The sequence below is a fragment of the Callithrix jacchus genome, chromosome 5, assembly GCF_049354715.1.
Source record: "Callithrix jacchus isolate 240 chromosome 5, calJac240_pri, whole genome shotgun sequence".
NCBI classification, from domain to species: Eukaryota; Metazoa; Chordata; class Mammalia; order Primates; family Cebidae; genus Callithrix; species Callithrix jacchus.
The window spans coordinates 75750595-75763918 of NC_133506.1; the positions used below are offsets into that span (position 1 = coordinate 75750595).

The 13324-nt window shown below is 49.6% G+C and overlaps 1 protein-coding gene across 2 annotated transcripts in view; it reads right to left on the minus strand.

Annotated features, from left to right (window-relative positions):
- Window positions 1-13324, minus strand: part of STX8 (syntaxin 8) — a 309737-nt gene continuing 296413 nt past the window's right edge. For both annotated transcript variants that reach the window (XM_035300030.3, XM_035300029.3), the window contains one exon: window positions 1-176. In XM_035300030.3, coding sequence (XP_035155921.1) covers window positions 109-176 — 68 coding nt within the window. In that variant the 3' untranslated portion in view covers window positions 1-108. The remainder of the gene's footprint in view (window positions 177-13324) is intronic.

A 13324-nucleotide genomic window follows, 5' to 3' on the forward strand; every position in this document is an offset into this window, starting at 1 on the left:
TTCGGAGCTTTGGGGGAATTTATTGAGGGCAGGCTTTGCATACCAAAAGGGTGCTAGCTTTTCATCTGTCATTGGCAGGTGTCACGGCTGATGGTCTCTTTACCGCCATCAGTTGGTTGGCCAGACTGCGACGACCACAATAGCCACAAGCAGCAGTAAAATCACCATGATCATTCCTGAAAAAGAGGAGCAGAAAATACCTCTTTTAATGATTCCTACCAGAGGCGCTTCACACATTCTGAGTGTCTGCAGAGCATCAGAGGGATGTAGCTCCCTCTGAGCCTTGTACTCTGAGGCGGAGAGGGGTGGTCAGCAACCTGGGGCAAGGCTGCTGCCCAGCTCTGGCTTTGCAGGATGGTGAGTGCAGAAGGAGGGGCCTGGTGTGGTCAGGCCTCTCCAGGCTACACTCAGGCCAGGCGGAGGTGCCTGCTATGCCCCTGACTCTAGCATCTGTGCATACCCTGGACCACAGGGGAGGGTGGAAGCTGCTGACAGCAGCCACCCTCACTACCCAATCAGATTATGCATTGATGAAGCATTGATAAAGCAAAGGGCTTAGGAGCTGCATTCTAGAACCCAGTTCTCCATTCTCCAAAGGGCTTTACTTTGTCTTCTTGAGTCCAAGATCCTTATGTCACCCATGTGTAAAAACATTCATGAACAGAGGTGCTCGTTTTAATATATACTTTTTCTGCGAGTAGTTTCTGGTTTCATTTCCTGACATTTCTGGCTGGAGAGCACGGGCCTTCCCAGCCAGCACCACGCTGGGTCCAGCTCTGCCTGCCAACCCTGCCCTGCCTCCTCCGGGTCGTGCATCTGGACTGACCATAGCCTGTTTCTCCACCTGATGCTGACGAAGTGGGCCCCAAAGAACGCAGCCCTCCCTCAAGGCAATGAGCTGACTGTCACCCATGTTCATTTGCCCAGTAGTTACCAATGAGTGGTTGCCACACGCCAGGTACCAGTGGCAACAAGGTGTAGCATAGCATAGGTGTGGCGTGCCTAGTGCCAAGTAAGCACTCAAGAAAGGTTTGCTCACTCAAGAGTCCTTGAGCTGCCAAGGCTCCAGGAGGGAGGTGGGGAGCAGAAGAGGAGAGGTCCATGAAAATGCTTCAGAAAGTAACAGGGAGAGCCACACGTGCAGAGTCACATGGTCACATGGCCATCAGGACTGCTCAATCCTACTGTAGTCTGTGGCCTAAGTTCGTCAGCAAAGAAAATGCTAAATTTCATTCAGACATTTGTGAAAATACAAGTGCAATCTGCGGCCACGTGCAGTGGCTCACATCTGGGTGCAGTGGCTCACATCTGGGTGCAGTGGCTCAGCACTTTGGGAGGCTGAGGTGGGTGGATCACAAGGTCAGAAGATTGAGGCCATCCTGGCCAACATGGTGAAAACCTGTCTCTACTAAAATACAAACAAACAAACAAAACTAGCCAGGCGTGGTGGTGCACACTTGTAGTCCCAGCTACTTGGGAGACTGAGGCAGGGGAATCACTTGAACCCAAGAGGTGGAGGTTGCAGTGTGCCAAGATCGTTCCACTGCACTCAAGCCTGGTGACAGGCAGAGCAAGACTCCATCTCAAAAAAGAGGGAAATTTGCTTTTTCTTCCAAGTTCACAGACTTCCTGAATCCCCTCCACAGATCCTCAGGGTTCAATGTGGATCAGGTAGTGTAAATCTTAAGCTCAACCCATGTGGGCATGGCACCATGGTGTTGAATATTGAGAAGACTTAAAAATGTGTGGCAAGTGGGTGGGCGTGGTGGCTCACACCTGCAATCCCAGCACTTTGGGAGGCCAAAGTGGGTGGATCATCTGAGGTCAGGAGTTCGAGACCAGCTTGGCCAACATGGTGAAACCCCGTAAAAAATACCAAAAAAAAGTTAGCCTGGTGTGGTGGTGGGCACCTGTAATCTCAGCTACCAGGGAGGCTGAGGCAGGAGAATCACTTAACCTGGGAGTGTGCAGTAAGCCGAGATTGCACCACAGCACTTCTCCAGCCTGTACAACAACAGCAAAACTCCATCTCATACAAAAAGTATGGCAAGCTTCTCTGTCATCTACCTGTGATTGTGGGTGAATTTTTCTAATACTGGCTCTTTCTCTGATGATCCAATTTTGAGAGATGCTTCTCTTGGGGACCCAAGGTTTCTCTCCGTGTTCTTGTAGGTGAAAACCTCAAGCCTAGTCTATCCTTAAGGCTCTGCCAACTTTGGTTTATGGGCCAAATCTGGCTGTGCTCTGTTTTTGTACAACCCATGAGCTAACAATAGTTTTTTATATTTGTAGAGGGTCATCAAAAAAGTAAAAGGAGATGTGACACCGTCTATGGTCTGCACAGCCTAAACCATTTACGACCTGGCTTTTTCCAGGGACTTGCTAGCTCCTGCTCTCCATCACAGTGACTGATAATGACCCAGCTGCAGCAGTTCATCCACTTAGGTGCTGGCTTTCAATGCTCTCTTCATGTCTTTTCATCTAGGGATTTCCTTTCTTCCTTGTAAATTTAGCTATGCATTAACATTTGTGGATGGGTTTACACTATTTTACCTAACATTTCAAGATGCTTGCAGCAAGAAGGTAGGGGTAGGGATGTGTGTGTGTGTGTGTGTGTGTGTGTGTGTGTGTGTGTGTGTGACTATATTAGTCCATCTTCTTGCCAGAAGCAGAAGAACAAATCTTTTTTTCTTTTTTTTTTCCCTTGAGACAAAGTCTCACTCTAGCCCCCCAGGATGGAGTGTGATGTCGGCTCACTGCAACCTCCGTCTCCCGAATTCAAACAATTCTCTTGCCTCAGCTTCCTGAGCAGCTGGGATTACAGGCATCTGCCACATGCCTGGCTAATTTTTTGCACTTTTAGTAGAGATGGTGTTTCACCATGTTGGCCAGGCTGGTCTTGAACTCCTGACCTCAGGTGATCGGCCTCCCAAAGTTCCGGGATTACAGGCATGAGCCACCGCTCCCGGCAGAAGAACAAATCTTTTCACTGATTTCTGCCTCCAGAAACATCTCCAGGTTGGCCAAAAGCTCCCCTGGGCAGGAGCATCACAAGTTCTTGGTTATTCTCGTGCCTATATGGTGTTTGGTTGAAGATTTGTTCCTGGCTGGGTGAAGGCTTCTGCTAGGCAACATCAGGAGAAGATGATGGGAATGAGGAGGCAAGCACAGGCTGGGGTGGGGTGAGAGGGCAATCCCTGGCACTCCAGGGCCTGGGCTTACCTTAAGTTGAGAGGGAGGGGCTGACAGCTGAGGAGATACGGGAGAGGATGAGAGGTGTTTGAGGAAGAGGTAGTGCTCCTGAGGCTCCAGCAAGATCACAGCTGGGAGGACACGTGGGCCTAGAAGCTCTCTGTGCAGCAAGGCAGGCTCCACACTGAGGCTCTGATGGCCCAGAGCAGAGGCCGGTACAGTGACCATGAATTGTCAAACTGGGGTGATTATGAGAACAGCAGAACAAGTGACAAGAACAGAGAAATCAAGAACAACTGCCAACCCAAGTGCCCATCGATGACTGACTGGACAAGGAAAACAACAGCAACAACAGCAACTGATGGGGAAGAGGAAAGCACACATCTGGTTTTAGCTTCTACACCCCGAGCTTGAAGTCCCAGGGAAGAGGCCCTGAGGCACCCGCAGCCGCTACCATCCCTGATTCGGAGCCCAGTGGTGAGGGGTCTGTCCGTGCTCCGAGACGGAGCTACAGCAAGCTTTTTAGAATGTAAAGCAGGTCAGGTGACCTCCTTGCTTAAACCCTCCAATGGCTGAAATCAAGATCCAAACTTTGCGGACTTGGCCTTGCACAGCCTGGCCCTGCAACCCTGCAGGCACACTCTGCGTGCTGTGCTCCAGCTACCCTGAGTGTCTTCACTGCCTGCGACAGGCCGATGCAGAAGGCAAGGGCCCTGCCTCCCAGCTTCTACATGTGCTATCCTTTCCATCCAAGAGCTCCCCACCCTTGGTCTAGTAAATCCCCCAAACTCAGTGTCAGTGGCACTTTCCCAAGGAACTCTTTGTTGTCCTCCAGTTACCTGTGCCCTCTTTGCTCCCCTAAGTCTCCATGGTAACCCTTTTTAAATCTTTTTTTTTTTTTTTTGAGATGGAGTCTTGCTCTGTAGCCCAGGCTTGAGTGCAAAAGGTGTGATCTCGGCTCACCGCAGCCTCTGCCTCCTGAGTTCAAGTGATTCTCCTACCTCAGCATCCCGAGTAGCTGGGACTACAGGTGCCCACCATGACACCTGGCTAACTTTTGTATTTTTAGTAGAGATGGGGTTTCACTATGTTGCCCAGGCTGGTCTCGAACGCCTGACCTCAAGTGATTCACCCTCCTTGGCCTCCCAAAGTGCTGGGATTACAAGTGTGACCCACTGCACCTGCCTTAAATCATTATTTAGGTACTCAGTTACTGTCTCTCCTGGGCACATGAACGTCTACAACAGGGACTGTGGTTTCTCATTCAACCCCATATCCCCAGTACCTAGAAAAGAACCTGACACAGGAAAGAGGCACAGGAAAGAAAGAGGCACACACACACACGTGTGTGTGTGTGTGTGTGTGTGTGTGTGTGTAAAACAAATGAATACATGTACTGAATTTTTGGAAGGGATAAGAAGAGACACAAGAGGCACAGAAGGAATGATCAACGGAGACGGCGAAGCTGAGAAAATGTGGCACGAAGGCCAATGAGCAAGAAAATTCAAAAAGTGGTCAAGGCCAACCCATAGTCCTGGAGAGGGAAGAAGACAGAAGAAAGCTCCTGGGCTGCAGAGACCTTCCCTAGCAGTTTGAGCACATGGTGGGTGGGTCTATTGGAACTATTATTATTACAGTGGTGCCTTTAAAGCTGCTAATTTTTCTACCGCAGATACTGTGAATTAGACAAATTGTGTCCCAGTAAAGGCAGGATGGGGCACTCAGTATCAGCGACGGCCATCTTGGACAGTAAGTTGATAAGATGTGATAAACTGCGTTCTTGTCCAAAAATGAAAAGGGGGGTTTTAAGAGCAATGACAAATAAGGCTTTTATATTTTAAGCCCTTTCAGAGCAAACAGGAGGAGACTTTCAACAGGCTTAAGTAAACTGGTGTATATTGGGGTCAACTGAGGAGGTCGTTTTAAGATGGCAGGTGACAGCGATACGCAAAGGCCAACTGCTGCCTTTTGGATTCTTTGGGTCAAAGGGAAGGTGTTATCTACCTTATCACTGCAATCATTTTTCTTTGAGAAGTTTGGCTTTCTTGGAATGTGATCCCAGCTCTGGCACCTTTCTGAATGGAGTGTCTCTCCTCTGAAGGATGTTTCAGAATGAATAGGCAAGGATCTTTTAGAAGCCAGGGAAAGCTGAGCCACACCGTTCATGAAATAGTCATACGGGCCAAGTCTGGTGCTAAGTGCTATGGGGATATTGCTTGGCTTAATTCTCCACAATAAGTAACCTTCATCTCCATTGTATATATGAGGAAGCTGAGGTTCTGGAAGGTTAACCCTCCTACCTAAGGCCCTCTGGCTGGTAAGAGGAAGAACTCGAATTGGAATCCAGGTGGGTAGGACCCTCTGCCCACACTCTAACCCTTCTCTGCACCAATGGAGCCTGTGTGGAGGCATCTTGCCCTGAGACAAAGTGTAGGGTCCGTCAGGGAGAGAGGCCCAGACTCCCCAGAGTTGAAACACTGGGGTAAAGAGTTTCTTCTCTTTCCATCCTCTTTTCTTTCTTGCTCCCTCCCTCCTTCCATTCCTTAACTTTTTATGATGGAAAATTTTAAACATACACAAAAGCAGACCGAAGGGCATGCGGGACGGGGATGAGCCCATCCATCAGCTTTAACAAGGATCCATTCACGGCCAGTCTGGCTTCATGCAAACCCTCACCTGCTCCCTATCTCATGTATTATTTTGAAGCGAATTCCAGACATAGGTCATCTACAAATATTTCAGTAAGTATCACTAAAAGGCACCATTAAAAAAAGACACACACACTCCCTGCGACATAACCACAGAGGGTCTGATGGTTCCTAAACGTGGAGGCAGGGGAGAGCTGGGGACTCTTCTAATCTAGGAAGGTGGCTCCAGTCTCGAGGACGCAGCAGACCCTCCTGCCGGAGGGTCATGGGAACCCGCATCATACTCAGTCACGTGTGAAAGACAGAACTTAGTACTTCTGCCTCAGAATAGTTCTTAAACCTCATGGGGTCTACTCATCCATTCCCCCAGCGAAGGAAATGTTTGACATTTCAGAACAAGGAAAGATAGTCGAACTTCTGGGAGGCTGCCAACTTCTTAAACAATGAATGCTCTCTGCCCCCAACGCGAGCACAGAACACCTGGTGCAGCTCCTGACTTCAGGACTGTTTCCTCCGCGTTTCACTCAGCTCCTGCCCTGGGCCCGCTGGCACCTGGCGAGGCAGATTTTCCCTTTCAATCCTCAAGAGTCCCTTTCAGGGGCAGGCAGGGGATGCCAGGGTTACAGGAGTGGAAAAAAATGTCCATTTCCTTTGGTCAGTTTACCAGATGAGTATTACTCAACCACTTACAATATTTACAAGTCCAGCTCATGGCAATTAAAAAAAGATGTAAGAAAACAAACTCCTTTTCAAACTGGGAGAGGATATTAAACACAGTCTCTCAGGAACGGTGTTGTGTTTTCTGAAGATTGTTCATCTGGAGCCATGGACTTTTTTCCAGTGAAACACTGGAGACCAGCAAAATATGGAGCTTGTGCTGCCAGCACCCCTGCCACAGTTGGGTGTAGGTCACAGCTCTCAGTGCCCACTGACATGGAGGAGGAGAGGAGGAGAAGGAGGGGAAAGAAATCTGGAGGCTGACTTTACGAGAGGGGGAGGGAGGGGGAGAGAGAGAGAGAGAGAGAGAGAGAGAGCGCAGATCTCCATCATGGCCACTTCTGCCCTGTAGTTGCAGGGGAACGTGGCAGGTAGGCTGATGGGAAAGGAGGAGGGAGGGAGGGGTGAAGGACACTTTATCCAGGGGGAGTCTTTTTCTGGTTTTGCTGCAAGGAAAGCTGCCTTAGCTGCTCACTACTGTTGGTTGTCTTGAACCAATATGCTTATTCTGGCCAGGTGCAGTGGCTCACACCTGTGATCCCAGCACTTTGGGAGGCTGAGGCGGTTGGATCACCTGAGGTCAGGAGTTCGAGACCAGCCTGGCCAACATGGCAAAACCCCATCTCTACTGAAAAATGCAAAAAGTAGCCAGGGGTGGTGACAGGTACCTGTAATCCCAGCTACTCAGGAGGCTGAGGCAGGAGAATCGCTTGAACCCAGGAGGTGGAGGTTGCAGTGAGCTGAGATTGCGTCACTGCCCTGCAGCCTGGCCAACACGGCAAAACCTAGTCTCTACTAAACAATGCAAAAATTAGCTGGGTGTGGTGGCAGGCACTTGTAATACCAGCTTCTTGGGAGGCTGAGGCTGGAGAATCACTTGAACCCAGGAGGCGGAGGTTGCAGTGAGCTGAGATCGCGCCACTGAGATCGTGCCACTGTGCTCCAGCCTGGGTGATAGAGCAAGATTTCATCTCAAAACAAAAAAACAAAAACCAACAGCAATGAAATGCATATTCTTTTTGTTTGCCTCACCTTTCACACCAGAAGAGTTAGGCCAACTGGCAACCCCCCATGTCACTAATAACGTCTAAAGATGAATAGAAGATACTTAGGGACAACTCCTGTAGTTTGGTGGTGGTTTTTTTTTTTTTTTTTTTTTTGGCAGTTGTGCCTGTCAATAGAGGTGACATTTGCTTATGTATTAACCAGTTGATTCTCACTGATCAAACAGACTTTTCACAGCAGACTCGTGAGCTGAGGTGGGGAATAAGCAGGAGAAGAGACAAAACTGGAATATTTATCTTCAAAAGTTCATGTAAATGTTCCCTTTAATCCCATGACTGGGCAAATACACTAAGAAAAGAGTAGAAACCATGCAGAGAAGGTGAGCATATTTACATTCTGATTTCCAGAATGAGTGGCTGGAGAATGGCAGCTATGTTTGAAGTCTCTGCCCAGACCTGCCCACTCCAGGGCTGTGAGTGCTCTGCTGGGGGACCCAGGGTGTGGCACTAGCAGCCTTCCTGCAGTTGCTGCTTAGCTGTGCTTGGGGAAACCAGGCACTGAAGGTGTGGAGAGGAGGAACTACCTGCTTCTGTTCTCACCCCTCTTGAATCTATCTTACCCCACAGTTCTACATTTGAATTTCCCCCGAATAATGCTTTCATTAAAACACTGGGCAAAAGTCTTCTCTGGTTTTCTGAGTTTGTTTTGTTCTTAGCCTGGCATCCAAGTCATCCCTGCAAGTTTTCCTGTCTCTGTTGTGTGGGTTCACCTTACTCTGCAGCTCCAGGGGGTTGCCTCTGACTCATCACTGGAGTCTCTGCCCGCTCGCCTCTGAGTGCAGCCTCAAGCCATTTTCCGCCCACCCCAGGGCAGGGCTGAAGCCTTGACTGCTTGTCCTCCATATTTCCTATCTCCAAGAAGACTGCTCAGCCCATACACAGCCAGACTGCCCTGGAATCCGAGGCCATCTACAGCAAGGACATTGCTCTTAAATGACTGCCTTCTACCTTTTAGGATCTTTTAAATTTATTTTTATTATTTTATTTTATTTTTATTTTTTGAGACAGAGTCTCCCTCTGTTGTGCAAGCTTGAGTGCAGTGGCATGATCTCAGCTCATTGCAACATCTGCCTCCTCCTAGGTTCAAGGGATTCTCCTGCCTCAGCCTCCCAGCTAGCTGAGATTACAGGCACCCACCACCACGTCCAGCTAATTCTTGTATTTTTAGTAGAGTCCAGTTTTCACCATGTTGGCCAGGCTGGGCTCCAATTCCTGACCTCAGGTGATCTGCCGATCTCAGCCTCCCAAGGTGCCAGGACTACAGGCATGAGCCACCGCACCCGACCAGGTTCTTTTATTATTAATACTGCCTTCCTTAGGCCATAGAATCTCCAAAATCAGAGATCAATGCAGTCTGATGCGGTGGAAGGGGCACCGATCTTACAGTCAGGAAGACCTGACTTCTAATCTGCCACTGGTGACCTATGACACATTGGGAAAGGTAGAATTCTCTGGAGCTTGGTTCTACCATCTTTGAAACAAGACTGGAAAATCCTGACTTCACAGGCTTGTTGTGAGGATTTGGGAAGATATAGCACATGAAATTTCTAGAACATAGCTGGCCCTCAGTAAACAGCAACTCTCCCAACAATAATTATTGTTCCTTGTGGAGCCCCTGCCTGAAACGGGTGCCCAGTAGTGGCAGGTACTCCATCAATGTCCACAACAGAGCTGGTCTCTCAGAAATCAGTCACTCTCTCGAAAAGAAGGAAAAGTCACAAAAACAAGGGGAAGACCTGGGTGGCATTGAGTGTAAAAACAGAGGGAGCAAATCTTGCTGAGGTGATGCAGGCATCCGGGAAAGATTGGAAGTTCAGGGTGGAATGTCTGGCAGCCTCCGTGTCCGTTATTAGCTACAGGAAGGGCAGCTGTGCTGGGCAGGACACAGGCGGCGGTCAGCAGGCAGGCAGAGCACAGCCAAGTGGACACCAGGTGAGGGGAGCTGTGAAAGGCCCAGATGTGAAAGCCTGTGAGGAAGTGGAGGTCAGGGCAGGGGGGTCACAGGACGGGGTCACAGGCAGGAAGAGAAGGTTAAAGCAAACCACAAGATGCACCCGGCTTTATAACACGTTCAGCAATGCGGAGAAGTGGTACAGAGGAACCCAGGGGCAGGGGAGCTGGGCATCTGGGCATGCTGCATAAGTAACAATAATGACAATGAAAATAACAGCTGTAGTGGCCGGGCGCGGTGGCTCACATGTGTAATCCCAGCACTTTGGGAGGCCGAGGTGGGCAGATCACGAGGGCAAGAGATCGAGATCATCCTGGCCAACATGGTGAAACCCCGTCTCTACTAAAAATACAAAAACTAGCTGGGCATGGTGGTGCGTGCCTATAGTCCCAGCTACTCAGGAGGCTGAGGCAGGAGAATCACTTGAACCTGGAGGTGAAGGTTGCAGTGAGCTGAGATTGCACCATTGCACTCCAGCCTGGTGACAGAGTAAGATTCCATCCATCCATCAATCAATCAATATATAAGTAAATAAATAAATAAAAGTTGTAGTGGCCAGACACGGTGGTTGACGCCTGTAATCCCAGCACTTTGGGAGGCCAAGGCGGATGGATCACTTGAGCACAAGAGTTCAAGACTAGCCTGGGTGACATGGTGGAACCCTGTCTCTAATTTAAATTTAAAAAACGAAAGTAATATTAGTAGTAGTGTAACAAGAACAGAAGTCGAGAATAAAGCCTAGGCAACAATGCGAGATCCCACCTCTACAAAAAATATTTTAAAATTAGCTGGCTGTGGTGATGCATGGCTATAATCCCAGCTACTCGGAGGCTGAGGTGGGGAGGATTGCTGGAGCCCAGGAGTTCAAGGCTGCAGTGAGCTCTGATTGCACCACTGCACCTCAGCCTGAGTGACAGAGTGAGAACCTGTCTCTTAAAAGTCAAGAAGGCCGGGCATGGTGGCTCATGCCTGTAATCCTAGAACTTTGGTAGGTCAAGACAGGTGGATCATCTGAGGTCAGGAGTTTGAGATCATCCTGGCCAACATCGTGAAACCCTGTCACTACTAAAAATACAAAAATTAGCTGGGCGTGGTGGTGTGTGCCTGTAGTCCCAGCTACTCGGGAGGCTGAGGCAGGAGAATCGCTTGAACCCAGGAAGTGGAGGTTGCAGTGAGCTGAGCTCCCTCCACTGCACTCCAGCCTGGGTGAAAGAGCGAGACTCTGTCTTAAAAAAGAAACAAACAAAGAAGTCAAGATTAACGTGCTGTTATGCCATTAGGTACATGCGCTCAGAAAGTTTTCAGGACTCAAGTCCCATATTATTTTCACCATCAGACAATGAGGCTAGCAGGGCAACAATTTTCCCCAATCTGTAAGTAAGAAAATAGGGACTCTAAAGCTAAGCATGAAAAGAAGAGCTGAGACCCCTAAGGCTTGACCATCCCACACTCCCTCCAGAGAGCCCAGGAAGGCAGAGGCCGGCGACCCGACCCGACTGGCACTGGGTGAACAGCCATGTTCTCCGGGAGGGAGCATCAGGGAGCTTGGCCTGACTCGGAGAGCTGGGAGGTCAGGATGGGAGGCGGCGACCTGGGTGGGCCGTGGACGTCCTGTAAGATGAAGGTAGCGAGCCACAGACTGTGACATGTGCCTGTGACTCCTCAAAGAAACAGGCTACTGGGCAAAACAGCTCCCAGACAGAATCTTAGCTGGATCTTAGTTTTGTGTCATGCTGACTGAATGTAACAGTCTGAGCCTTTAGACAAGATTGCAGTCGAGGAACACAGGACAGTGGGCTGAGAAAGGGCCCGCAGGGTCCAGCCCGAGCTTTCTGGTTTCTGTGAGCAAGTTATCCAACACCTCTGCTTTCGGGCTTCCTCAAGTACCATGTGGGACAATGCACACATTTCCTAAAGCTGCGGGAGGATGGCATGATGTAATGGCCCAGGGCCTGGTACATGGCCAGTGATGGCTAAACGTAGGCTGGCTAAATTCTTCTGAAAAGTACCAGTTTCCTGAAGGTCAGAACTGTGGTCTTTTAGGCCGTGCGTGGTGGCTCACAACTGTAATCCCAGCACTTTGGGAGGCGGAGGTGGGTGGATCACCTGAGGTCAGGAGTTCAAGACCAGCCTGGCTAACATGGTGAAACCCCATCTCTACTAAAAATATAAAAATTAGCCAGGCATGGTTGTGTGAGTCTAATCCCAGCTACCTGGGAGGCTGAGGCAGGAGAATCACTTGAACCAGGGAGGCGGAGGGTGCAGTGAGCCGAGATCACATCACTGCACTCCAGCCTGGGCAACAGAGCAAGACTCCATCTTGAAAAAAAAAAAAAAGATCTGTGGTCTTTTGTGGGGTGGCTCTTTAGAGCAGCCAGGCCAGTGCCCTTCATGTGTCCCTCATGTGCTTGGGTGGGTTTGTGCTAAGGCGACACTGGGAAGAGAGGCACCCTCCTCACCCTGGCAACTCAGTCCTTTCCGCGGAAGGCCAAGCCCCGACCTAGAGAGAATTCACTCCCAGCCGGAGCTGGTGCCCAGCACCATGCTGATTAGGCACTGCTCTGCGGGAACACAAAAACGTGGAAAGAATCAGCTGGAAAGAAGGCAGCAACTGTCGGAAAAGAGAACGGTGTGAAGAGAGACATCTGGGGGCCAGAGGGAGCAAGAGAATCAGGGGAAGGTGACTTGGAAGGGGTGGGGGTTGAAATGAAGGGAAAAAGGACTGGCCTAGAAACAGGAAATTAAAAGAAATTAAGACTGCAGGTGATGGGGCAGACGAGCTGGATGGCAGCCGAGTCAAAGGCAGGTCCCTGGGATCTGGGGTCTGGGATCCAGGCATGAGCACCTGGCCGGGTGTCAGGTGGCCGTGCAGCAGCAGTCACAGCCACAGGGCTCTGGTGAGGCTGCCACTTGGTCAATGGAGACTTCGTGTGAGAACCCACGGCCCAGCCAGGGTGAGTCAGGTCAGACTGACTGGTGAAGCTGTCCCAGTGCTGAATAGCAGCACTGCCCCAGTAAGATTTACCCAAGAGACTTAGGCTTACCCATACTAGAACCAGACTGAACAGGTATCTGTTGAGCAACTGCTGTGTGTCAGGCCCAATTGACGCAAAGATACACACCTGGTTCTTCACAGGTCTGTGGGTCTGATGAGAGATGCAGAAAACCAACCCCATCTCTACCTACGCCCAACACAAACAGGGAACTCTGCAGATGACAGCTGCTCCTTAGAGGGAGTGTGTCAAAACTCCGCCATTATTGTCGCTTCCTGCACAGAAAGTGCTGAATAGTTTCTAGGTTCCATCTGTGTTTTTAAGGTGTTATTCGTTTCCCTTCCCTGAAATTTGCTTAGCTCTATAATCGCCAGAAGTCAAGGGCAGAATTCAATTGTAAACAGATAATCCTTCCTATCAGCCACCAAGAGCAGCAGATTAGGAGTTGTCAAGCCAATAATTTAATGCCAATTCTCTGGCACGTCAATATTTGCTAAGAAATATCCCTTCATTGTGCTGTGTGTTACCCCTGGGAATGTGAATCTGTCTGGAGTCTGGCAGAAATTCAAGTGTCTTTGAAAAGACAGTCAGAAACTCTGTTACGGATATCTTGTTTTGACAATTCCCTCTTGGCTGTCAGAAGATTCCTGCAAGGTTCCAGTCAGACTATGGATTCAGCATTACAAACCCCTCCATTTGTCTTATTTAGGTACTTTACCTGGTACCAATTAGGGAAAGCTGGCAGGGCAACACCAGGGC